Raw genomic sequence first — 27,235 nt, 5'->3', positions numbered from 1 at the left:
CAAACCACTTAATAGCTATACTCAGCTAAATATAAGATCTGTGTAAGAACATCTAAGAAGCGATTTGCGAATAACCTGATATTTTAATGCATTTTCGTGGAGACGATACAAATGAATAAGCAGAAATATTACTTGTAACGATAAGCCATCTTGATGAATTTTTAAGTTTCATTTACATTCAAGTACTGCTTAACCACGCGATATGTAAAATACACAAAACAAATAAATATTACTTTTTAATCGCATTTTTCAGTTTATTTTGTATCTCTTTAAAGTAGCGACACGACATGCCGACAAATGAACATACTATGTCTTTAATATCATGAACAGAAATACATATGATTACTAATTAACTAATGTACAAACCAACTTATTGAGGACCCCCTACCCCATACCTGACATGGAGAAGGAATCACATGACCCTGTCACGTAATGTGGGGAACCCTGGGAGAATGTGGAGAATCAGCACTGTCCTGGAAGCGCGGGCTGAGGCAGTTCTCTGCAAAGCAGGGTGTCAGTGTCATTCTTGTCTTTCAGCCCCCCCTCACTGTGCCCCCGGCTCAAGGGTGTTATTTTTGATTCCCGGCTGGAATTTGCAGTTGGCCAGAAGAGGGCATCCTGAATCACATGAATTCAAAACAGTGGGGGCTTCAAAGAAGACTTTGGACTTTGTACAATTTATTTGTACTTTCACATATAAATATTGTTATGGTAGTCTTGCATAAAAACACAATTTTAAAATGACTTGTTCTATTTCTGTATGTTACCTGTAATTGTTTCTCTTGAAGTTGTACAATGGAGAGTTGCTACAGAAGGTTTCAATGGAAATTGTGAGTTACATGCGATTCAGTCATCAACCCAAATCATGCCGCATGCCTTAAAATCACTGCATGTCGTTTGTGGCGAGTTGGACATGAAACATTCGAACTGCACAAATTTAGTTTTCATTCAGAAAGTAAAGAAGGACAACCAATCATGGTTTAATGATGTAAGTGCAGGTGTTGTGTTAGGATCTGACTGAAGACTGCCAAGTTTGTAGAGAATCTATTGCCTTCCTGTGGGTAACTGCCAGGCCAAAATGGAGCCCTGGGAACGGGGGGAGTGGCCCCCTGTCAACCGACAAAAACAGCTGCCTCACCGCAGAGTCATAAACCGTGCCAAGGGCCTGACGGCAGGGAGACTAACACAGGACTGGGGAGGACAGAAGGGCGTCCCAAGATCCATGGGGTGTGTGCTGAGCAGGTGGTGCTGCCGGGGGGGCCCCGGCACCGTGGATGAAGGGGAGCCGGCAAAGATGGGTCACTTTGATGGCAACTGTGACAAAACCAGGGTGACCAAGGTAAGGCGCTATATGACAGAGGTCTTTAGTCAGAACGTACATCCATACATACGTACGTACACCACCTGATGTAGTATAGCTGATTCATGAAAAAAAATATTCAATTAGCTTACATTTTATAAGGTTACAGGTCTTCTTTGAAGGCATTGCAATTCCTCTTCTCATGGACTGAAACTTGTAAGCTTAAAGTTAAAAATCCCCGCTTTGGTGATATCCGGTTACCACTATCACACATGGTAGGTGTGTTGCATCTGCTCTTCAGTTAGCATCATAGGTGTCTGCCGGATTGAGTGCCATGTTACCTTAATGTGGTCTGGTTGATTTTATGGTAGTAATATGGATTCTAGTAAGAGTAGTTTGCAGTGCCTGGACTGACCTTTTTACAATGACGAGCCACATTAGGGTCTGAAAACACTGATGTTGTGTAAGTTTGGTTCCTTAAAGTTTTTGGGCTGGATTTGACCTGCTTCTGCAGTGGTTTCCTGTGCTATTTTGCCACATTGGTCATCAGTGATCACTGTGATATTGGTATAGACTGATAATGTTGAGAACAAGAGCAAGAGGAAAATGAGCAAGAGGAAAATGATTTCAAAAGGCATTGTTTTAAGACTAGTGTATAAAAGTTGTATGTAAATAAGCCACATTACCACAAGTGATTATAAAGACCGACTCAAAAGACCCGAAAATTTTTGTCTAAATTCTTTTTTTTTTGTAAATTGTCAACACCTTTCTGCATCTCTCAATAGCAGTCCATATGACTATGTTCCAGGAAAGAGGAATGCATTTCTAGACTTTAGAGGTCAAGGAGTGTCTTACACCAGTCTGTGTCAGGGCAAAAGGTTCATCGGTGTCTGTTCTTCGTCTGTCAAAGCCAGTTTGTCAAAACTACTTTGGCAGGATGATTTTACGCCTGTCATGTCCTCCTGTCTGACATAGATGTGATGCATACATTTGGATTAGTCTAAAACATTATTTCTTTTTTTACATCAAAGACAGACTATTAATCCACAATGCCAGGGAAACCCATGAACCAGTAAAGCCTTATTCTTTCAGTATGGGCATGATAAAAGGACACTGCACAAAGTCAAAAAATAAGTGGTTCATTAAAAAAAACCGGATCCCCAAAAACAGTTGATTAATGTTAAAATCTTTGAGCTTTGGTCGATGATGTTGCATATCCTAAGTGGAAATGTGTTGAGAAGGTGAAACATCAAAGTGATTGTGACATATTAAAGCAGTTACCTTAAATCTGCATTCATTCCTCGTGATACTGCTTGTCTGGTGAATGAATATCACCCCTCCCCCTCGCCCGACAATGTCTTGCAAGTATGCCAGCCATCTATAAAGGATGGGATATGAAAAGTGTCACCTTCCTGCAAACCTCATTTCACAGGCACTCCCCAAAACACGCAAGGGGGAGGAAAAGGCTTCCAGTGGATATAAATAAAGTATTAGGACACACATTACATGGCCACCTGCTCCAGACCCGTCCTGGAAGGAATGTGAAACGTGAGGATGTACATTTAACTGTGTCCAGGATTCCTAGCTTTACCAGTTCAGCGGTGTGTGTGTGTGTGTGTGTGTGTGTATGTGTGTGTTTATGTGTGTGGTCCAGGTATACATTACATTGTGGGGACTATTTTTTCAGTCTATTTTTTCAGTTTTATAAAAATCTGTAACTGCAATCAAAAGACTAAAAATGGCAAAAGACTTGTGTTTTGTTTGGTAACTTCTGGTTAAGGTTAGAGCTAGATAGGGGTGACCTTAAGGTCACCAGTGGTGGGATTTCGGTTTGGCCCATACAAATGAATGGATGGTCCCCAGAAAGATATGAGTACAGGTCTGTGTGTGTGTGTGTGCACGTGTTTGTTTACTAAATGAGGATAGGATGGGGGGTGGGGGGGGTACATCAGCTGTGTGGGGGGGAAATGAGAGAGCTGTAAGCAGAACAGAAATATGCATGTCTACTCACCACTCCTCAAACACTTAATTATCTTACAGCATTTATTTCATTTTGCTTTAAAATGTCCAGTACACAGTGATCTTATTGATTCATTAAAGTGTTTATGGTATCATCACGCCTATGAGCCCTGCCCCAACCCCCCCCACTGAGACATTCCTGTTTTTCAGCTTAGATCAGTATATGCTAGTAAACTTTTACTAATATTTCTGGATTTCAGGATACTGGCATGTTTATCTCATCTTTAGGCAAAGTGGCACGCTCAAAGAGAAAACATGTAAAGCCAACATTTCTTGTTTGTCTGCAGATTGAAAACAAAGGCTAAAACTTAATGTACCGCTTGTGCATCGTTTCAGACTCTGGTAGCTTAAAGGGGGGCAGTGTGTGGCTGCAGCTATGAGCAGAAGGTTGCCATCTCAAACCTCAGCAGAAACGCTATGTCTCCATTGAGCCCTTCAGCACCAGACTGATGGCACGACCCCAACCTTTGCTTTTATCTCAATATTTTATATACTCAAAAAGAAGAGCAAAATGGAAGTACTGCAATGTACTTCTGCAAATGGCAGATAATGCATCATTTTAAGAGAAATTGTCCTAAGAAAGTTACGTATTTGCCTCACTATTGGCATGTGTCCATGCACCGATTAAGAAACTGCGTCCTTCTTCCGGCTAACAATCGCAGTCTATGCAGGGATTATTCAGGCAGTGAACCTGAAAGAAAGGCTCCGATGAAGTTATATAAATGTAGAGAGAAGGAAATGGTTACAAAATATTATTTAAGAGCAACGCTGGCTCAATTGCCAAGTGGAGGGCGCACTGAACCACCCAGACACTGCCTAGGATGAACTAACCTGCAAAGCTCACCTTTCGCAGAAGGTGAAAGCTACTGAGATGCCAACCATAACCACTGTCACAGAGAATCTGGTGGCAGACATGGAGTATAGGCACATCAGAAGACTGTATCCAGAGCCCTGCATTACACTGGTCTGTATAAGAGGGAGACATGGGAGAAGTGCTTATTTCAGACAAACCATGTGAGTGTGGAAATTAGCACCAAAGTGATCTAGCTAAAGTTAAAAAGTGTTTTATGGTCTGAAGAGATCAAGACTGAGCTTTTTGGACGGTTTGCAAAGTGCTTTGAGTGAGGCTAAAGTAATGATGGTCCTGTGTTTATATATGTGATGAGTCTGTAGATGGCTGCCCCAAAATCCCCAAAGCTGTAATTGTGCTGAAGGGCGCCTATACCAAATACTAAGGTGGCTGCCCCAAAATCCCCAAAGCTGTAATTGTGCTGAAGGGCGCCTATACCAAATACTAAGGTGGCTGCCCCAAAATCCCCAAAGCTGTAATTGTGCTGAAGGGCGCCTATACCAAATACTAAGGTGGCTGCCCCAAAATCCCCAAAGCTGTAATTGTGCTGAAGGGCGCCTATACCAAATACTAAGGTGGCTGCCCCAAAATCCCCAAAGCTGTCATTGTGCTGAAGGGCGCCTATACCAAATACTAAGGTGGCTGCCCCAAAATCCCCAAAGCTGTCATTGTGCTGAAGGGCGCCTATACCAAATACTAAGGTGGCTGCCCCAAAATCCCCAAAGCTGTCATTGTGCTGAAGGGCGCCTATACCAAATACTAAGGTGGCTGCCCCAAAATCCCCAAAGCTGTCATTGTGCTGAAGGGCGCCTATACCAAATACTAAGGTGGCTGCCCCAAAATCCCCAAAGCTGTAATTGTGCTGAAGGGCGCCTATACCAAATACTAAGGTGGCTGCCCCAAAATCCCCAAAGCTGTAATTGTGCTGAAGGGCGCCTATACCAAATACTAAGGTGGCTGCCCCAAAATCCCCAAAGCTGTCATTGTGCTGAAGGGCGCCTATAACAAATACTAAGGTGGCTGCCCCAAAATCCCCAAAGCTGTCATTGTGCTGAAGGGCGCCTATACCAAATACTAAGGTGGCTGCCCCAAAATCCCCAAAGCTGTCATTGTGCTGAAGGGCGCCTATACCAAATACTAAGGTGGCTGCCCCAAAATCCCCAAAGCTGTCATTGTGCTGAAGGGCGCCTATACCAAATACTAAGGTGGCTGCCCCAAAATCCCCAAAGCTGTCATTGTGCTGAAGGGCGCCTATACCAAATACTAAGGTGGCTGCCCCAAAATCCCCAAAGCTGTAATTGTGCTGAAGGGCGCCTATACCAAATACTAAGGTGGCTGCCCCAAAATCCCCAAAGCTGTCATTGTGCTGAAGGGCGCCTATACCAAATACTAAGGTGGCTGCCCCAAAATCCCCAAAGCTGTCATTGTGCTGAAGGGCGCCTATACCAAATACTAAGGTGGCTGCCCCAAAATCCCCAAAGCTGTCATTGTGCTGAAGGGCGCCTATACCAAATACTAAGGTGGCTGCCCCAAAATCCCCAAAGCTGTCATTGTGCTGAAGGACGCCTATACCAAATACAAAGGTGGCTGCCCCAAAATACCCAAAGCTGTCATTGTGCTGAAGGACGCCTATACCAAATACTAAGGTGGCTGCCCCAAAATACCCAAAGCTGTCATTGTGCTGAAGGACGCCTATACCAAATACTAAGGTGGCTGCCCCAAAATCCCCAAAGCTGTCATTGTGCTGAAGGGCGCCTATACGAAATACTAAGGTGGCTGCCCGAAAATCCCCAAAGCTGTCATTGTGCTGAAGGGCGCCTATACCAAATACTAAGGTGGCTGCCCGAAAATCCCCAAAGCTGTCATTGTGCTGAAGGACGCCTATACCAAATACTAAGGTGGCTGCCCCAAAATCCCCAAAGCTGTCATTGTGCTGAAGGGCGCCTATACCAAATACTAAGGTGGCTGCCCCAAAATCCCCAAAGCTGTCATTGTGCTGAAGGGCGCCTATACCAAATACTAAGGTGGCTGCCCCAAAATCCCCAAAGCTGTCATTGTGCTGAAGGGCGCCTATACCAAATACTAAGGTGGCTGCCCGAAAATCCCCAAAGCTGTCATTGTGCTGAAGGACGCCTATACCAAACACTATACCAAATAAGGTGTCTGAGGTTTGATTGCAAAGGTCAGCAGCATATTTCACTTTTGGCCTTTGCTTGCAATACCTACAAACAAATAAGCACGTTACTTTGCATTAAAAATAGTAAAGTAGTAAATAAGTATGATAAAATGGAGCTATAGGTTTTTATATTTCACAAATAGGTGATATAGTCATATAGACTCCATATATGATATTGAATATCACTTAAAGCTTGAACTAGGAAGGAATGCCTGATATTAATGGTAAACTAACCTCTGCATAATGTAGTTTGCAATATCTGAGTTAACTGTCAGGACCCAAGGGGGCAATTAGGGGAAAGTTTATGCTTAATCGCCTATTTCAAACGTTTCTAGGCTTCAATTTAAAGTGAAAACTGAGAGCAGCATTTGAGAGCGAGGAACTATTAAGGAATTGAATCTATTTTTTAATATGAATCCACTGCTGTATGCGTCCTTAATGCACCAACTTAAGATACGCAAACTATGGTAATGTTTAGCTATGGCCTTTTATTTTATAAGAGAGTCCAGTTGTGCATTTATAGGTTAAACCTACTGGAGAGATTAGAAGCATTTTGGGCAATTCTCATTGTCCCCAGCGTAACTGAAAAGCTGGTTACAGCCACAAAAGCTACATCAAGCATTACAAATAAAGGTAACTGCACATAATAGACCTATTGGATTGTTGTCCTAATTGTTCCAGTAATTGGTATCCAGCCCTATATTGGATCCATTTCCTTCAGATGCTCAGACAGAATAGCCTTAACTTACAAGTGTTAAACAACATCCTCCTTTGCTGTCAATTACCCACTGCTCATTGATTATTTCATTGCTTTCCACTGGCATAACACATGCAGTGACTGAGTGCAAAGCATTCTAGACACAGGCTTGCTCTCAGTAAGATAGAAGAGCCGTAGGATGCAATGAAGACCCACATAATTTGATTTATGACAACCTTCCTGCTCCTCATTGTATTCTCACCCTCTCAATAAATTTGTCGCTCAACAGCAATCCACTTAGCAAATCACATTTCACCAGTCTACAGGACACCTTGACTCTTGCTATATTAAATGCCTTGGCCTGAAACAGTCCCTGAAAATTAATGGATGCTGCATGTCTTTTTTGAGAGGGGGGGCGGCTGTGGCTCAGTGGGCTAAACTACTGTGTCTGTGATTTGAAGGTCACCAGTTCAGGTCTCTCCTTGGCAAAATAGTCACATGTCCATAGGCCCCTGAGTAAGGCCTTTAACCTCCAGCTCCATGACACTCCTCAATGTCAACTCCAAACTTACTCTGACCCACTTGTATGCCTCATTGAGAGGAAGGTTGGGTGGACAAAGAGAGAATAAAGTGTCATTAAATTAAATGTCAGCCTGCTGCCATTTTGGTTCTTGCCCATCCTGTTTTAGATAGGACTGCCAGAATGTAATCCAGGAAAGATTATTTTATTGTAAACATTATAAGCATGGAGTATTGCTCAGACTTGATTAACAGAAAAATAAACATAAGTATTACTACTAAATAAAAAAATTTATCGATGTCTAGCCTGCATCATGTAATATATGATGTAACCCCATATTCAAGAACAAAATATGTATTTCAATGTCATTTGGTTTGCCCACCCATTATGATCAAGACATTGTGAAACACCATAGTCAAAGTCAAAGTAAACTTTATTGTCATCTCTGCTATATACATTACAGTGTACAGAGAGACGAGACGACGTGGCTCCTGTTTAAAAACAGTACAAAGAACAAAAAGGTCACAAAGAATAAGTAATATAAATAGAATAAGGAATTTACAATTTAAACTTAACTAGAAGTAGAAAAAATATGAAGTTTTTAAACTACAGTATAGGAGAGAAAGAGGCAATGTTACATACAATATACAACCTACAATTTTAACAATTTTGATATAAAGAGAAAATTTATGTGCATTCCATTGAACAACAGCAGTGTTTTCAAGGTCTGATCTAGTCTATGCAAATATATCAACAGCAGTGAGGTGGAGACTACAGACTCTGTGCAATATTTTCAATGGTCTGTGCAAATATAGAGAAAGTGCAGTCAGTGTTCTGTACAAGCAGTGTTCACAGCATGTGCAATATTTTAGCAGCAGTCAAGGGAAGAGAATTACCATAACCATAAAGCATTGATTTCTAATTATATACATTTTTATACACTCTTAAGCAGACGGATTGCTAGTTAGTTATGGAGAATTCAACCATTTTTCAACTGTGTATCCAGGACAGAGTCATGAGGGCCTGAAGCTTATCTTAGGTAGCATAGGACACCAGGCAGTGTACTATTGGAAGATAATTTAAGTAATATGGGCCAACAATTATGCTGTTTAGTAGTATACATAAAAGCTGACTGGTGCATTAACAGAAAAAAACATAATATATGCAGCCTTCAGTAATACGCAGACTTCACTTGGGGGACTTTCCTGTTTCAGATTGGCTGCTTTCACGCTGGTTACTGCTGAGATGCAGGCGGGAACAGTTTTGTGTATTTTAAATATCAACATACTGCTGTTTTTGTTGATCTCTCTGCTTCCTGTGTGTTATACATGATGCACTGTAAATAAACGCGTTGCACACCATTAGATAATAAACACAATAGACTTAATAGTTAACTCAAAGTCTTTCCATGGCTATTTTGTATGCAAACAGTGGTTCCTTTTATTTTACTGGCAGGACACATAACTGAAGCATTGCTTTAACAAAGGTTTAAAGACTTCCCAATGTAATGATTAAAATTACTATCAATAGAATATCCCTTCTATATATGAACTGTTTTAATAATGCTGTATGGGATTTCATTGATATATGCTAGAAATAAATGCCAGATTATCTTTCAGTGAAGGTCCTTGCGTGTGAATCTCTCTGCAGCACAGACCTCTATCGTTCACTGGCTTAGCCTGACAGGCACCCAGAATGAGGGTCCTTCCTGAAAGGCAGGCGTCAGTAATCGGAGAAGCTGACTCGGGGCCTTGGCATCTACAGTGAGAACTGTGTTATGGGTAGGGTATTTGGGGGGAGTATTATTGGTCACTCCTCATTGAGTTCTCTCATTGAGTTCCCCTTGGCAGTATTCAAAAGTCACGGCTTCCCATTCAGAGGTACAATGTATTTTTTGTTTTGTGGTGGATGTAGGGAATTTAAGGCTTAAATTCTAACCTGGAAGGAAATGATGTCAGACATTCCAGACACTGCGTTCCTCCGTGCAGTACACAGTACAGAAAAGTGGTGCTGGGCCATAGGAGTCTTCATATTTTGTCCGTACTATTTTAGATACAGCATGATGTGAAAAGACAAGCAAAGAAAAACCTAAGGTTGGACTTCAAACCACAGAAAGAAACAAGAAGTCTATAATTCTTGAGGTCTGCTAAAGAATTCTCTGGACAGAGAGATAGCAGAAAACATCACATGGATCATCATAAACCAAACTTTTTTGGGACTTTAAGAGAGAATAGTACATTTGAATACCATTTAAGGGAGACAGGGATTCCTATTTGTTGAGATGGACTGTTCAGGTGAATGGAAATTATTCAGTCAGCATCTGTCAGGACAGGATTGTTAGTGTCAAATAATGGCAGGGCCAGAAAACTCAAAGTATGGCTAATCTATGCTTGAAGTATTTACGCACGTTTTTCTAAAATAATGTACTTGTCTCCTGCAGAACAGTTGCTTTGGTTGTTATTGACATTATTTATTGACTCCACATCCCCTGGTACAGGAAGCAAGTATTGTGTGCATGGCCTTCACTTGTTAGTGTCCCTAAAAAGACAAAGAGAATGGAGAAACAGAGAAGATGCAGAAGCAAAATGGTAGCCATTTACATTTCTATTGAGTAACTTGCTAGTGAGCATTATCACAGTAACCAAGGATTCCCACAGGACAGTGACCATCATCTGTGCGGATTCTTCACCCTTCTTTCATAATGTTACTGCTGTTGGATAATGGATGCAATGTTGGGGTTGTTGTGTGTGTGGGCATCTTTGCAGGTAGCTTGTGTTGCAAGCAGAGCTACGGGTCCATCTGTGTAGGTGACAGCCATTTTCTCAAGGTCTTGCTGTATAAAACGAAAAAAATGTGGAAAGAAAGGCTTAGATTTAGTGTTGAGCAGGAGAACATTTTAAAGCTGGAATCACCAGTCAAATACCAGTTAAGTCAATCAGTGAAAAATTCAGCCTACTGTGAAACCAGTCAAGTGCTTTAAAAACAAACTTCGGTAATATCATTCAGTATGTTAGGAGCTGTCTTGTTTCTTTGGTACCACTGAAATAAAACCTAATTAAAAGCAGATGATCACCATTAGCAAAATGACTACTACATTCACAGTGGCTTTATGTGTATGTCCAAAGAAAGCATCTTGAACTATGAGTAGGATATACAGCACAAAAGTTACATCCATGCTCCACCGGGCTTTCAAAACGTGGTGATCAAGACAAGAAAAATGGTAGTGTTTTGTTTTTGAATAGATGTGCACCAGCTCCAGGGAAATTAAATGCTATGCTCCTGAATTAAGAGCGAAGCATCACTTTCCCAGTTGGCTGAGATTTGATTAAATGACTTTTGGGCACAGGTGCAGCTCCTTCGTCAGTAGGCTGTACGCTCCATGCATTTCCTCGTTAGTGTGGTCATGGGAATTCCACAGTTGTGTTTAGTGCGACTGTTTTTTTGTCTGCTTTACCTCTCTTGCAGAAAATTGTATTCAGCCTGATATCTAAGGTAAGGGAGCTGGGAGGGAGCAAAAAGCATGGACTATCTGTGGGTCCCCAAGGACCGGATTGGGAAACACTGATCTAAAGTGTCTGTGCCTCATATCATGTGATTCCTGTGATACGCTTCAGTCTTTCTATGACCCTGTACCAGATAAGTCGATATGAAAAATGTAAAAATTAACGCGACATGATTTTAGTGAAGGGTCACTGAGTGGAGCTTACCGGAACTAGGCTGCCCTCAATAAATTTGTAGTAACCATCAACTTAACCATTGGTTTTGAAAATAATTGAGCAGGTGACTGAGGGTGACATGATGGCTCAGTGGGAATACAGTTGCTTCTCAGGGTTGGAATTTTATTTAGAATTAGGGATACGGATATGGTCAGGATTAGTGCTTGAATTTGGGTTAGAGTTAAGATTATGGTTAGCATTAGGTTTGGGGTTAGCTTCAGGATTGCCATTAGGGTTAGAGCTTAGCATTAGGGTTGTGACTGGCGTTCAGGTTGGGATTATGTTTATATATGAGAAGACTGAAGGTACATTTTAACAGGGTGTGTGATTACCACTCGGAGAGTGCAGCATTAGATTGCTATCTGAAAGAATGAGCTGTTTTATCTGAATGCAAGCCTAAGAATTTCCATTCAGTTTCCACTAGTCACTTCCATTAAATGTATCTCTTCCTTTATTTTCTCTTTATTTTCATGTTCTCTTAGCCATATTCAGCCATTTAGTAGGATCAACACAAACATTGTTGAATCCAACTTGCTGTGTTCGGTTGTTTGTGCTCTGTTCGGTTGTTTGTGCTCTGTTCAGTTGTTTGCGTTGGTATGTCTGCTTCCTCGGTATGTTATTTTTGATTGGTGTGTACAGTATGTGTTGTGCCATTAGTCTTATACACGTGTATTAATTTTGGTTTAAAGAAAGTATTCTTAAATGGAGAAATATGTTCTTCTGCTTTAGGAGACAGCTCCTTGTGCCCCATCTGTCTGCCTGGACCAGGTATGATTATTAATTTGATGTACAATGTATGTATGCAAATTCTGCTATAAATGTTACCTCTTAAACAAATACTCCAGTCTCTTCCACATATTCTCATACAACATTGTTATTCTGTGCTGTTTCCTCTCAATAATAAATTTGTTATGATCTTGTTCATTGTTGCCAAGCCAAGATTCAAAATTGTAAGATATTGATTGAAATTGTAGGTGCAAGTTATCCTGCAGCAGTCTGGGTTGATGGTCATGATGTGGACTGTTAGTCTCTATATGTTTAATATTATTACCTGTATCTATCAACTGATAATGCAAACATTTCAATGGTAAGGAAGGTTTAGCGAAAAATGATTGTAATGATTAAGATGATTATTTTACCTTCTGCAACTTCTTAATATTGCTGTTGTGGTGATTTAAGGCTGTGATTTTTTGGCGTCTGTTCAACTTTGTTCAGGACAAGCAATTTGAAGGTGGATAGATCAATTTGTTTGAACTATCCTTCTCTCTCTCTCTGGTTTAAGGATTTGTTTAAGGCTGTGTCCTACACCGAAGAGAGAAGTCTCCACGCCCGGTATCATGGATCTTCTTACACTCACTAGCTAGTGTTTCTCTGTCCATCACTCACTGCATCACACCCTATTTAATCATTTGTTTCATTGTAACCTCATTGTTATTATCCACAATGCATTTGTTTAGCTTTTCCCTCTCTTCTTCAGTGTCTGTGCGGTTTCCTGATCATTTGCATACTAGATCATCTTTCGTTTCCTCCTCTGGTGCTGCAGCCACAGTGTTCTTCGGGTGATGGACAGAGTGATGGAGAGATGCTATAACTTCGACCTGACCTACATCACTGAGAAGATCATCTCTGTCTTCTTCCCGCCTGTAATGGAGGAACAGCAATACCAGGCCAACCTCAAGGAAGTGTCCGCCATGCTCAAGTCAAAGCACCAGGACAACTTTGTGGTCTGTCTGGAAGAGACATCTTTCCCCCCCATTCATGTTTTACGTCTTTTTTGTACTGTTAATGTTACTATAAGTACCTCAACATTAACCACCTGCTGTCCATAGTGTATTAACAGTATGGTCATTTATTGTAGCTAAAGTATTATATAGCAATGTAAAACATTTGTCATGATGAGAAAAACATGTTTGTGTTCAATACTGGGGCACGTATAGTAATTTGTGAAAATTCTGATAGGCTTTTACTTTTTCTTTAACTCAGATCTTTAATCTGTCTGAAAGGCGTCATGATATCACCCACCTTAACCCAAAGGTATTGAATCAATGGAAAAGGACAATCTGGTTGTCTGTCATAATACTGATGTCATAATCTACTCGTATGTTTCATTTTGTACTTATGTCATGTTCTGTCGATTGTTTTGTGAAATTATTATACTGTATTACCTGAAATTGTGTAAATATGTCATGTGTTTCATGTGCCTCGTTCTCCTTATATCATGTTTCCTAAACCTCCATCACCAGCCTGGCCTAATTGTCTGGGTTCTACCTGTCTTCAGGTCCATGACTTTGCTTGGCCTGACCAACATGCCCCACAGCTTGACAAAATCACTGCTATCTGCAGAGCCATGGAGGCCTGGCTGACCTCCGACCCTCAGCACGTGGTTGTCTTGCACTGCAAGGTCGGGAATCTGAACCTGAATTACTAGCAACAATAGCTGATATGTATAATATATAAACTGTTTTCCATTAAATAAGAGAAGTGCTGATGGAAATAAATGAGACATCAAGTCATAAACGATGAGGTGGGGGCACTCCAAGTCCTCACGGCTCATAAGGAGACATTACTTAATTCCTAATTGTTTTCATTCTTTTTTTTCCTTTTTCTCAGGGGGACAAAGGCAAAACAGGGGTCATTGTCGCAGCCTACATGCAGTACAGCGTCTCAGCTAGGTAACATGCGACGATATTGCATTACTTTGGATGGTCACTAAATCCCAGCTGTGTGTGGATGTTTTGCTGGCTGAATGTATCATCTGGTCTCTATCTATGTGCACAGGGCTGACCACCTCCTCAGCACAATAGCCATGAAGAAGTTCTGTGAGGACAAGTTGTCATCATTTCTCCACCCATCTCAAAACAGGTAAAAAAAAATAATAACTTCCATCCTGTTTGCTCCAAAGGATCTCTCTTTTATTAAAGCATTTAATCTCCAGTTTCATGTTTTATGGACGATTAAAAACTTCCCCATTAGGTATGTCTACTACTTTGGTGGACTCCTCTCTGGGACCATCAAGTTAAACAGCAGCCCCCTCTTCCTCCACCAAGTCTGCATTCCCAATCTGACCGACTTTCAGGCAGGCAGAGGTGGGAGAACTTCCTTTGTCATTCTATCCAGTGTAAAATGTGTATGTCAGCTATGTTTCCACTTTTACAAACCTTGTCAAACAGACAAAGAGCGCTGTATTGTTTAATATTCAAAAATTGTACATTGTTGTGCTTATCAGTATGTGTTTAGTAAAATACTGGTGAAAGGCAGACTTTTTCATCTTGACCTTCATGCAGTCATTTTCATTCTGCCTGTGATCACAATGGATAACCGAGAATTGTTAGAATATCATGCCAGTTCACATGGATTTTTCGGTCACTGATCATGCAGGGTATTTCCCCTTCCTGAAGATCTATGAGTCCATGAAGTTGGTCTATACCTCAGCAGTCTAGTGAGTATGGTAGGAATAATATGTATATTTGGATAGCCATTGCTTTGTTGTTATTCTTAATGCTCTGAGCGCCATGTGAGTAATGCAAGTGAGTATACCTGTGTGGTCTGTTTAGTAATCCACAGAGTTCCACTGCTCAGAGTCTATGTGTGACTGTCGAACCAGCCCTTCAGCTAAAAGGAGACATCATGGTAAGTAAAACTGAAGTGTCAGTGGAAAGTGGACTTTATGTCTTTCCCCTACACAGGAATGTAACCTACTTCCATTGTCTCCACCCACAGGTGAAGTGCTATCACTGGTGCTCACAGGATGGACGGAAGGACATGATTTTTCGACTGCAGTTCCACACCGGCACCATCCATGGGACTCAACTGTGGTTCGGCAAAGATGAGCTGGATGAAGCCTGTGCTGGTACTTTGGAGGGGATGAGTGGGAGGGAGATTGTAGAGATGGGCGGAAGAGAGGAATTTGGCAACAGAATGTCATTGACAGTGACAAGAAAAGAATAGCTTGAAAAGGAAGAATGGGAACAAACACAAGTGCGAATAGGTGCAAGTAAATTGATTTGTGGGATCTGAATTCCCCAGTTTCTGTTCTTCTATGACCGGAATTCATAACTTTGTCCATTTTATAGATAATCAGTTTCCCTCGGATGCTAAAGTAGAATTTGTCTTCTCTTCTGGACCAGAGAAATTCAAAGGTATTCTTCATTTTATACAATGGTTTTCATGTCTGCCTCCAGTATTGTTTGAGATGGTTTATTTCCACATTTTCTCTCAATTATACTGCAAAAATGTTCATTCTGCATGTTCAAATCTTAGAACAGGATTACCAGAAGAATGACCCTAAAATCACAGTTGAATATTCTGCTGGCCCCCTGCTATGCTGGGACTCCTACAAGAACTTCAATCTCCGACATCAGGACAGCATGGAAGGTATCTTTAACAATGCTTGTAGAAATTTTACCTAGGCAAAAATGTTCTGAGGGCAGAAGGTAAAATGATTGGTTCAGAGAGATAACTGATCAGATTGTAGAGGAGGTGGGCCCAAGCAACTAGAAGAGGCAGGACCAAGACATCTGATTGATTGGTCCCACTTCCTCTAGTTATTTGGGCCCACCTCCTCTTCAATCTGATTGGTTATCGTTCTGAACCAATTATGTTTCCTTCTGTCCTCAGAACATTTTTGTGTGAGTAACCCTCCCATGAGCTTTAACAATCCATCTTTTGTAAAGAATTTATTTTTATTTTAAAAGTTTCCTTTATTTCTTGTGTGTTATGCGGCCAAACATAAGGTATATATGATTGACGAGGCCTGTGACAATAAGTCTGAACATGTGCCAGCATGTTTAAAACACATCTTCACTGTCTATTTCTCAGATATTTCCCACACTCGTGGACCCATTGATGGCAGCCTATACGCCCAAGTGAAGAAGCGTCGTGGGCCCGGTTTTAGTACCGTGTTTTCCGTTAACGGGAGCCCTGTAGCCCAAGGCGAGCAGAGGCCTAGCCAGCATTTGCAGAAAGTCCCTACTGAGTACCTCCAAGACCCTCCTTGGCCTCCTGCTCAGGTGGGCAGGAAGGAGCAGGGGTCCCTGGTAGGTAGCCCAAAGGGCAGAAATGAAAAAGGAACAAAGGAGAGAGAGGACAAGGAGACGGCCATCCTGGATGACACCAAGATTGCTCCCCAAGAGTGTACAGAGGCTGTAAGAGTTAGCTGCTGGTCCCAGAGCTACAAAAAACCTGTATGCAAGGCCCCAGTGTGCCTGACAAAAGTATGCTGTCTGGATCGATGTGACAGCAGTGTCTTTCGTCCTCTCCCATCAATTTCACCTTATTCCAAAGCCTCCCAGACTCTGCCTACCCCTTACCAGCACCAAAATGGCCCCTCTCATCTGTCTCTCCCATGGCACCCACATCGCTGTTACTCTGAATGCTCCCTTCCTCACTTGTATCCTTACGGATCTTGTGATGCCCCTATATCCCCGCACGCTCGCACCCTCCCTGCGACCAGCAGGCTGCTCTGTGGAGTGGAGGAATGCACGCCATACCATCATCATTCCCAGGGCAACCAGCTTTGCTCCCATCTATGCCAATTACCCAATCGTTACCTCCAACCATTTATAACTGGTGGACCAGTGCTCACCAGGTGCTGCAGCCAGTGGGACAAATCTGCCCAAGCTTTTGGCTCCATTCCCAACAAGCAGCTCAATCAGAGGGAAGTAGTGCATTGGTGTGGAGAGGCAGAAATACATCGGGGCAATGTACCAAGGGAAGCGTCACATTTGGAGCAACAAGGAGATACAAACATCTATTGGAACAGGGAGGCAGAACTATACCAAGGAGCAGGTCGGCAACAGAGTGAGGAAACCACACTGCCATCTGAGGAGGAAAAAGATGTAGAGATACAGATGGAAAGGGAGGAAACATTTTGGCATCAAACAGCAACCGCATCCCTACTTCTTCGTCACCCTGCTTACCCAGAATCCTCCTGCTCCCAGTCAAACAGTAGGTCCCAATCCTACCTCGACAGCAGCAGCAGTGGTTACCAAACTCCCCAGAAACTCTGCCCTAGCTCCCCATACCAGCCTTCCTCATCTGAAAGCCAAGGTTACACCTCTGGTTATCAGTCAGACTCCACGTCCCCTCTGCCCACATATTCTGAAAACTCCATTATCTCCAGTCAATACACAGGCCTACCTAGTACCATCTCTCCACAATGGGCTTCCCCCGAAAACCATTCCTCACCTTTCCCTCTTCCTGACAGGCCTGGTAAGTTCTTTCTCTGGGCATTGATTCTCAACTTGACTTTTCAGCCAGACATTGCATTCCGCTTCACTCCACCTACTCTCCTGTTGCAGCGCATGTGCCAGGAGGTGCTGGATACAGTCTGGGTCACCTCACCCCCAAAGATGCACAAGCTGCCCCCTCTGCAACTTTACTGGTCTCCAGACCACACAGCCCAGATCATACTAGCTGTCCACATGCTCAGAGGTAGCTAATTTGGATTATTATTGTCAGTTCTTATAATTTTCTTTTTTTTTTTTGCTTGTTCACTTATAACTGCATAAATTATAGATATGTCATATGTATTTGAAATCCCTCAAGAGAAGAAAGAGTAAATATAAATAAACAAATAACCTTTGAGGCCATTCATTGTGGATTCCTGTGGCCTCATGCATCCAGAGTTGTGGCTTTGATTTTAGGCCTATCTGTATGTGTGAGGTTCTCCCCATATGGATCTCCTCTGGGGATTCTGCTTTCCTTTCCGGTCCAAAAATATTCAGTTTACTTAAGTTGTCCTTGTGGTGCCTTTAGCTTTTGTTTATATATACGAGGTCTGTGATGGGCTAGCATCTTATCCACGGCCTCTTTTGCCCAAATCATCCTGGAGTTGGCTCTTGGCTCGCAAAACCCATACATTCTACATGTGGTTATGGAAAATGAATAAATTGAGTTAACTGTTTTTTTTTCTCTTTCTCAGCCCTAGCACAGAATACACACATCTTGTTATAGCTGAAGATAATTTCATTCCAGGCTTGGCTTCCTACCAAAGCAAGGAATGTAAAGGCCCAGAATACCAGACCTCGTCCGTTCAGCTCCAAGAAATTCGACATCAGATCCAAGATCTAGTGAACTGTGCCCCAGAAATCCCAGAATCACACACTTCACAAACAGCATTAATAGATCCTAATGTATCACTGAGCCACCGTGATGCTTGCACAGTCATTGCACATGCAAAGTCCTTCGTGGTGAAAGAGAGTCTTGTGGAACCCTCAGTAGAAGTTACAGTAACCAGCCCTCAGCAAACAGACGTCCAATCTGGCCCAGAAACCACCTGCACAAGTCTGGGACCAGTAAAGACTATGAGTGACACAGGCCATGAGACAGAGAGATGCACAAGAGAGCCTTCAGGCCTTAATGCCATGCAAAGACTTTCCCCTGCTTCCCTTCAAACTCCATCACAGCGAGTTCCCTCCTCCAAACACCATGCATCAATCCGTGGGCCAGGAAATTCAGGCAATCTGCAACTCAGTCCTGAGACAGATGGTGAGGACACCTATCACATACCCCGTTCAGTGGATGGCTGCTCTACCCCATCTTTTCCGATGGCGACTAAGTATTACCCACTGAGCATCCCAGCAGTTCCCTACACTGGGTACACTGCTGTCACCATCCCCTCAAGTCAGCCTCAGCTTCCTGAAGACTCTGGTGCATTTTCTCCAGAGTCACAACATGAAAGGCTTTCCTGTGTGAGTACTGCCATGGCTCTTCCAAGCACCCAGACCGCGGTTTGCCCCAACCTCCATCACACATCATTCTCTACCAGTGAAGAAAAATTGCCACCTTCCACAAAATCAAACGAAGGGTCCCTTACGTTGGCCGGGGTGACACAGAAGCGGGTCAGTGCCAAGTTCGTCCAGGACAGCTCACAGTTTTGGTACAAGCCTGACATCTCAAGGGACCAAGGTAAAATAGTCTCTAAGGTCCTGATTTGAAAATCATTATACTTTTCTCACCTTCTCATACAGTGCAATTTACCATACCTGGAAATTTTTGCTTGTTCCTACACATTTTCTTGTTTGATGCTTACTGACTTGTGAATATTTTCGCAACACAAAGCCTTAACAATTCACTGACCAGTGTTGCGATACATGTGGCTACCAGTAGGTGTCTCACAAACCCACTTTCCATAGCAATCGCCGCATTGAAGGGGATGGAGCCCGGGGCTTTCCTGATCCGGGACAGTAATTCCTTCCAAGGAGCTTATGGCTTGGCACTAAAGGTCGCTACCCTTCCTCCAAATGCCAACAGTCTTAGCAGCAAAGGTAATTGAACATACTGAGATTCAGAATCAGACTTCATTCAACTAGTACATTATACCTACAAGAAATTTCATGTTGTTGTGTTTGGCATTTAAAATTTTTCGACAGTCCCATTCCTTCAGCATTCTTTAGGGAACTCTCCTTCTGGCATCCATCCATCAAGTGGCGTAGGAGAGAGTTTGATATTGTATGTCAAATTTAATTAAGTACAAAGGTCTATTTATTGGGGTGAGTTAATGAGTTGAAAATAAATATTGTCCCCCCACTCCGGGTCCTACACCCTTCCATCTTCCAACTACTACAGGGTCGCAAAGGGGGGAGACATGAAGCATACGTTAAGCATCATAGAGCACAAGGCCTTGATGCACCCTGGATGAGATGACAGTCCATCGCAGGGCTCACACACACATGCAACCTGCCAGTTCACTTTAGTGTATGACTTTGGTCGGTAGGAAGTGACACTAATGCCATATATGTAGTATATGGGCATGTATGGTGCACCAGAGCCAACTCATCCGTCTTTATGGCCCCCCTAGGTGACCTTCAGGAGCAGCTTGTGAGACACTTCCTGATTGAGAAGAGCTTGCGGGGTGTGAAGATCAGGGGCTGTCCAAATGAGCCCCATTTTGGTGAGGAAGGAGAAAAGAGGATTCCATCAAAACAAGTTACATGCCTGAGCAGGAGAATTTAATCAGAAGTTACATCTCAGAAGTAGAATTTTGTGGAATGCTACGAGCCAACACGTAACACATTGTTTTGGGAATGCAAACCACAAAGATCTAGTCTGCTTAACTAGCAGTGCTCACACTACCTTTCAAAAGGCACATATGGAAGGCATCTGCGACGTACGACTGAGTGGTGGTGCCGTGTTTCTCAGGACCTCCCTCAGCACTGGCATGTGTGTGTTTGTCGTTCCCAGGGAGCCTCTCCTCGCTGGTGTACCAGCACTCCATCATGCCCATCTCCCTCCCCTGCGTCCTCCGCATCCCGGAGTCCGGTGAGTAGCAGACCCACAGAAAACCAGTGCCAGGTGCTGCCAGGCTGATCATTTGAGTGCAGGGGATTCATTGCTTTGTATTCATTCCAAGTTTAGTTTGATGTTTTAATTATAATGTATCCATCTTATCTTGGTCAGTGTCACAGGGTGGCTTGAAGCCGAATAATAATGATGATAATAATAATAATAATAATAATAATAATAATAATATGGTGTCTTTAAATTCTCCAAAATCACAATTATGTCTATGAGGGTGCCTAATGATGGGCTAGCATCCTATCTCATGTCCTGTGTTCCTGGGATGGGCTCCAAGTTCATTGAAACATTGTGCTAATTAAGCAGTTGTGGAAGATACTGTAGATGGATGGATGGATGGATGAATGGATGGATGAATGGATGGATGGATGACTGTAAACATCAGTGACACTGGTGTGCAGTTTAGGGGGACTGTATATTTCTGATGGTTTTACTTTTCTTTTTTTTTTAATTACAGACCCAATTACTGACATCCAGGACTTGCATGTTGCCAACATCGTCTGCACAGCAGCAGAGCTGCTCAAGCAGGGTGCAGGTGAGCGGCCTTATCTACCGCTGACATCCTTAGAGCAAAACTCAGAAAGACAGCATAAAAGACAGAAAATTAATGTCTGCTTTGAAAAGAAATGCATACCCTGTCAATGTTTGACAAGATTCTGTCAATTCATGAATTTGCTGCATGAAAAGGAGTTACATGGTGGAAAGGTGTTAGATGAGGATCCATGCCCTTAGTGTGTGTAGCATTAACAGTGGGTGACACGATTCTGTAGCCCTGTGTCACTGGTGTGACAGTAGCGTGCATGCTGCCTGTCTCCCTGCAGCCTGCAGTGTGCTCTACCTAAATTCAGTAGAGACAGAATCACTGACAGGTCCTCAGGCGGTCTCCAAAGCTGCCCGCTCCGTCTTGTCTCAAGACCCTCGTCCTTCTGCCATTATGGTGCATTTTAAGGTGTCTGCTCAGGGAATCACACTCACCGACCGGGAACGCAGGTATGTACATCAAAATGTGCCTTTGGCTGTTTGGAAACATCACTCCCAGCTAGTCACACAGGGGTCTTTGTTGTAGAAGGCACGAAAGTTAATAACATTAAATTTGCACCATCTTGAGTTTCTGCAAAAAATTGAAAGGAGACCAAGGCAAATTATGCTGAACAGTTAAATGCCAGAACAAATATTTGTTCTTTTCCTCTCTGCAGGTTGTTTTTCAGGAGACACTACCATGTCAACAGCGTGACCTTCAGCAGCGTTGACCCACAGGACAGGAGGTAGGCCTGTCTGACTGCATTTCCATGTAATGATCTCAAAAGTTCACTAGACCACCCTGCTAGAGATCCTAGGATCCTGGAAAGTCCTTAAAAAAAATTCAGTACTACAAATGGCCTTCTGAGATCCTTAATGGTATTGCTAGGATGTTTAGAAGAGTAATTTTTAAGGATATCGCAGTTTCATTGCTAAGATATCTACCAGCTCAGGACTATTCAGATCTCTTATCTTGAGGGCACGTTAAGATGTGGCTGCAGTATGCTATCCTATTGTCAGCACGCTGTCAAACAGCACGGCTGCGCTTCTTTAGCTATCTGAGTTGTCCTCAGACTTTCCCTTTGAGTCTCCACATCCTCTCTTTCAGGTGGACCAGCGCTGACAGACCAAATGCTAAGTAAGTGTTCTCTGTGTGTGACTTCCTGCATGATAGTGTATATGGGGTGACTGTATAAGTCACTTTTTAACTGAGATTCATGTTTGAGATGTATATTTGATTGCCCTTGCCTCTCAGGGACCCCAAATTAATAATTAATTTTCTCAATTTACTGATAAGAGTCGTCACAAAGGCCAAATCCTTCTTAGACAAAACATCTTTGAATTGCTGCTTCTCATGTAGCTTTATAACCTGTATCACCCATCCATGCTTCAGCCCGCTATGTATTCCTGACTCAATGGTTCATCGTCTGGTCTTTAGTCTAAAGACCCTGAAGTCTGGTTCCAGCAGAGGTTCTCTCATCCTTCTCACATTCATTCTTCTAACAGTATCTGTCCCTACACCTCCCTTTTCTCTGTCAGCTGCGTCCCATCTTATGTAACCTCAATTCTCTGCCCTCTGTCTAGGATGTTTGGGTTTGTGGCCAAGAAGCCGGGCGGTGAGTCGGAAAACGTGTGTCACTTGTTTGCGGAGCTCGAGGCTGAGCAGCCGGCCACTGCCATCGTCAACTTCATTAACAAAGTGCTGCTGGGGCTGCATCACAGATAGTCGCCCTCAAGGGGAAAGGCACAGACAGCTAGAGAGTCGGAAGGTGTGGCCAGTGTCCCCTGGGGCACTGCTTACACAGTATGGATCTGCACGATGGAAAATGCCAGAATCTTGTGTCTGTCTCCATAAACACAGCTGCAGAGTTCTCACAGAGATCTTTCAACAAACCCAAGTGGGTCGTGAAAAATTATTACATTGCTGTTTTTCACATGAAGCAGTTCAAATGAGATAACATGATACATGTGAAAGCATAATAAATGCATAAGGAAATAAGCAGTAACAAATAAGATACCATTGTAATTTTAGCACTGTGTGTTTGTCTGGGCTTAATAATATGCAAATTGTTTTGAAGATGGTTTGAAGATGCTGATGACTCTGGAGGTGAAACGACAATGTAGGTGGAGGAAAATTAAGTATGGAATTGTGGATGATTTCATACAGCCTGAGCTGACCAAAAGTGGTGCTTTGAATGGAACAAGTTGTAATAACACAAGTGTGGTTGTTGTGCTTGCATTATAACAGGCAACTCATTCAATGCCTGATTGTTACTCTGCCATTTCTCTACGGTGTAGTCAAGAAAAATGCAGATCATGGAGACTGTACAATAATGACTGTAATGTTAATAGAAGAAAGGAAATTGTAATGAAATCATTTCCAGGCAGTGGTATTCAAACATTTTCCTCCATTCTGCTTGCAATGTGGCCCATACTTTATAACACAAACTGGGAGACCTAGCATGCGGTAGCCTGTTGTGTTTATATGTGTCTGGTACTTCCTTAAGTTTAGCCAGATGCTGGCTCCCCTTGACCACCTATGAAGAACCTCCATCTAGGGAAAGGGGACCAGTGGACTCCAGGTGTTATGGTTCCTCTTAATTAGCTGCAGATGTTTGGGCCTCATGCAGTGGACTAGACCTTCAGGGAATTTTTCACAATGCAGGATAAACAAAATTATTTGGAGTTTGCATGTTCTCCCCATATTATGTGGATGTCCTCTGGGTACTTCTGTTTCCGGCAAAAGACCAAAGACATGCATGCAGACTGACTGACGTATCTATATTGCCCATAGTGTGGACTGGTATCCCTTCCAGGGTGTACCGCTGCCTTGTGCCCCTAGCTGCCTGGGATAGGCTCTAAGCCTGCATCCCCAAATTGAGTAAGTGCCCAGATGGATGGGCGGAAATTTCTTGAATTTAGCTAAACTTGTTAAACTTGGTTATCAGATTTTTGATTTGGCCCACTGTACTAAAAGTGGCACAATTAAAAGAAAAGCTAAAATAAATAATACAGTATTAATAAAGTTGAATTATTGGTTTTCTAGTAATCCATTGTTGAATTTCCATGTATTTATATTTTGTTAGTTAGTCTGTTTTATATAGATTTAAGGTGTTTCATGTGTTGATTGTTTTCTGTCATAGATTTTTAAAACATTTTAAAATATTGAACATTTTTATATGTGACAGTGTTTTGTAATATATAACAGGAAGTGAAGAATGCTATAACATGCTTTTTAAAATGATCAATAACTAAAAACAAATATGCAACAACTTGCATTAGTGAAGTGACTCTGTTTTTTTATATATATACATATATTGTTCTTTAACTTTGACTCTGGATACTAATGAAAACGATTCATAGAAATGATGAATGCAATATGCCAAATGGGTTTAATTTTAAGGCGTTTACACATTTAGGGGTTGGATGCTTTCATTGTCTGTTGTGAAATAAAACACAAATATGCCTATAGTTTCTGAATATCTCATTCCTTCTATTAGCTTTGAATGAAATATCCTTTGGGTATAATATTCACCATACAAGTATAATTGTGTTACCTCCCTTCTGAAAATATACCAGTGCGTTCATTACCAACAACTGTCACTCGTTTATGGCAGCTTAGTGAGTAGCTGGGTCCTCCCCATGTCCTGTGGGTTTTCACAGGCTGTCCTGGTTTTCTCTGACAATCCAAAGACATGCAATTAGGTTACCTGGAGTTTCTAAGCTGTCTGTTGTGCACATTCTGTGATATGCTGTCGTCCTGCAGAGAGGGTGTCTGCCTTTCCGCTTGTGCTGCCTGGCACAGTCAGAAGGCTGCTTCCTGACAAGTGCTGGTAGGGGTACTAGCATGCAAATGTCTCTGCTGTATTCTTCTAACGTTGCATAACATAAGAAAAACATGGGGCTGTATGGGAAGGTCTTTTCAGCCGTTATTTTCTGTGAAGGTACTGGCAGTGTCACAGTAATTTTTAGGCGTCACAGGCATGCAAAATCCTGGCAGTGCCTTTTCACTTACGTCTTTGCTTGTCTCCAACTTTAAAGACTGCAAGTGTAGAGCTTGGGTGGGCTCTTCTTTTAAGTATATTGGGAAAAAATTCAGTAGAGACAGAATCACTGACAGGACCTCAGGCGGTCTCCAAAGCTCCGGAGTACATTAGGCAGAAACACAGCGGGTCCTTAGGCGTATCCTCCATGGCTAAATGAAAGTAAGCTGCATTCGTCAGCAGTGCCTGCTGCAGCTCACTCTGCCGCATGCTGCCGAAGAAGCATCATGCAATTACTGATTGCTCCACAAGCAACTAAATAAAGCTTTCGGTTGTTCTTAGTCAGTGATTATATTCTATACACTGAGTATGACACTACGTTTTGGCAAGGATAGTTACCTTTGAGGAAAGAGGACAAAAATAGGCACACATAAATATAATATAGGGTCATGGTGAGCTTGGAGCTTATCTCAAGCCAAAAGACAGGTTCCACCCTCGAAGGATGACCCTTTATCTAAGGACACACAGCGTGTCATTGGATGAGATACTAGGGCTATCTATTTTTAAAAACGAATTTAGTCAAAAGGTTTAAATTAAAGTAGCAAAATTATGCGGAAAGATTAATATAATGAAAGAATACCGTATAAACATAGTAATAAATTACAAAAATCCCATCAGTCAAATGTTTTTCATTATTTCATATCGCATCTATAATAAATCCATATATTGCATTGCTGTTTGCATAATAATGTGCTTATTCGGTTATTTATAAGGGTGAATTTGGCTGTTGTAGAAATCCAGCGGTGCAAAATTTATTTTAGAAATTCTGAAAAATGTATTTACGAAGACAAAAGAAAAGGTTACGAGGTCCCACCGAGATTTGAACTCGGATCGCTGGATTCAAAGTCCAGAGTGCTAACCATTACACCATGGGACCAAGCACAACCACATGTTTGAAAACTTATCTATTATAATTGTGTATTGTATGTTTGCATATTTATTTAATTTCTATTGATTTGTTATTTTATGTTAACGTTGTTTTTTATATATATATATATTTAAAAAACTAAAATGATTTCTTAAGGATTTCCGTTTCCGATATTCGCTTCCTACATATTCATATTGGCTGTGCATAAACTCGACAGAAGAATTCATCTTAACTGTATAGTTTTTTAAATCATTAAGGTATGTAAGAGGCATGTCATTAAACTTGCAAAGTCACGAATTCTTGCCTCTTACATTTAACGTAGTTCAAAGTCCCTACTGTTATATAACTAGTATCATATCATTTCGTGTCATATAATTAGTACGATACTTTTAAACTTCCTGTCCAGCTGTCGATTACGAGTCATTGAGATTACAATGCACAATATGACCGTATGACCGCGAGACGTTTATTTTTTGTGCTGCCCGTTTGAAACTGAGGACTGCCATTACAGTGCTGAGCCAATGCGGCAGAAGAAAACCGTACCGTGCGGCATGATGACGGTCATCCACGGGAGAGCGCTTCTCCTCTATAAAAATTAGTTTGTTCGCTTAACTGGGGACATCATACCACAGCTGGATGTTTCCAGAGGATTTTAATGACCTCTCTTGGTGCAATTAACGAATAAAGCTATGATTCTTATTTCTCTAGCACTGAGACAGAATGCGTTAGGGAAACACGGAAGATCTTGATTTCCCCCGACACTTTTCGTGATTTGAACTGCTTCGTGTGTAAATTTATGTAACCACGTCCCCCTAAAACTACAGATGCCTTCCACAAAATGAAATATATGTTCACATACAAACTACAGCCGCAGATACCACCAAGCTAATACGCAGATACTAACAGCTAGTGAATAATAAGCTATAAATTGCTAGTGTATTCGGTGCCACAACGTATACAGTCCAGGTTCGAAGAAAATTATATTTATTAAAACTTGGCAACAGCAGACAGCACGGCACACTATATACACCTTACTTCTGGCTCTTTTCATACTGCTTCATCAAGAACTATGTATACTCAAAACACTGTGATCACTAGCGCCACCTAGCTTATAAACTTCTTCCGCTCAGGGTGTTATAAAGTTCATCCATTTCCAAAGGCTCATCTTTAACAGCGTCGCGGGGGAAACATATATATTTTTTTCCAACCACTTATCCAGCACAGGGTTAT

General features: G+C 42.0%; 1 protein-coding gene and 1 non-coding gene across 2 annotated transcripts; one reads left to right on the top strand and one right to left on the bottom strand.

Annotated features, from left to right (window-relative positions):
* Window positions 1-1,164: 1,164 nt before the first annotated feature.
* On the top strand, window positions 1,165-24,556 carry LOC111851681 (tensin-2-like). Its single transcript, XM_023826807.2, has 25 exons — window positions 1,165-1,339; window positions 12,008-12,046; window positions 12,561-12,610; window positions 12,822-13,002; window positions 13,262-13,312; window positions 13,557-13,679; window positions 13,889-13,950; window positions 14,057-14,140; window positions 14,252-14,364; window positions 14,657-14,717; window positions 14,833-14,908; window positions 14,999-15,128; window positions 15,352-15,417; window positions 15,539-15,652; window positions 16,097-17,488; window positions 17,578-17,710; window positions 18,201-19,186; window positions 19,414-19,545; window positions 20,079-20,171; window positions 20,462-20,539; window positions 21,033-21,110; window positions 21,397-21,565; window positions 21,772-21,840; window positions 22,203-22,232; window positions 22,679-24,556. Exons 1-25 carry the CDS (start codon window positions 1,223-1,225, stop codon window positions 22,818-22,820), a joined length of 4,569 nt encoding a protein of 1,522 aa, XP_023682575.2. The 5' UTR covers window positions 1,165-1,222; the 3' UTR covers window positions 22,821-24,556.
* Window positions 24,557-25,942: 1,386 nt separating this feature from the next.
* Window positions 25,943-26,014, bottom strand: trnaq-uug (transfer RNA glutamine (anticodon UUG)). Its single transcript has one exon. It is a non-coding gene; the product is annotated as a tRNA-Gln (tRNA).
* Window positions 26,015-27,235: the final 1,221 nt, after the last annotated feature.

This window comes from Paramormyrops kingsleyae, chromosome 8 (genome assembly GCF_048594095.1).
Source record: "Paramormyrops kingsleyae isolate MSU_618 chromosome 8, PKINGS_0.4, whole genome shotgun sequence".
Taxonomy (NCBI): Eukaryota; Metazoa; Chordata; class Actinopteri; order Osteoglossiformes; family Mormyridae; genus Paramormyrops; species Paramormyrops kingsleyae.
The sequence above is the reverse complement of the archived record's forward strand: the minus strand, read 5'-3'. Positions and strand labels throughout refer to the sequence as shown.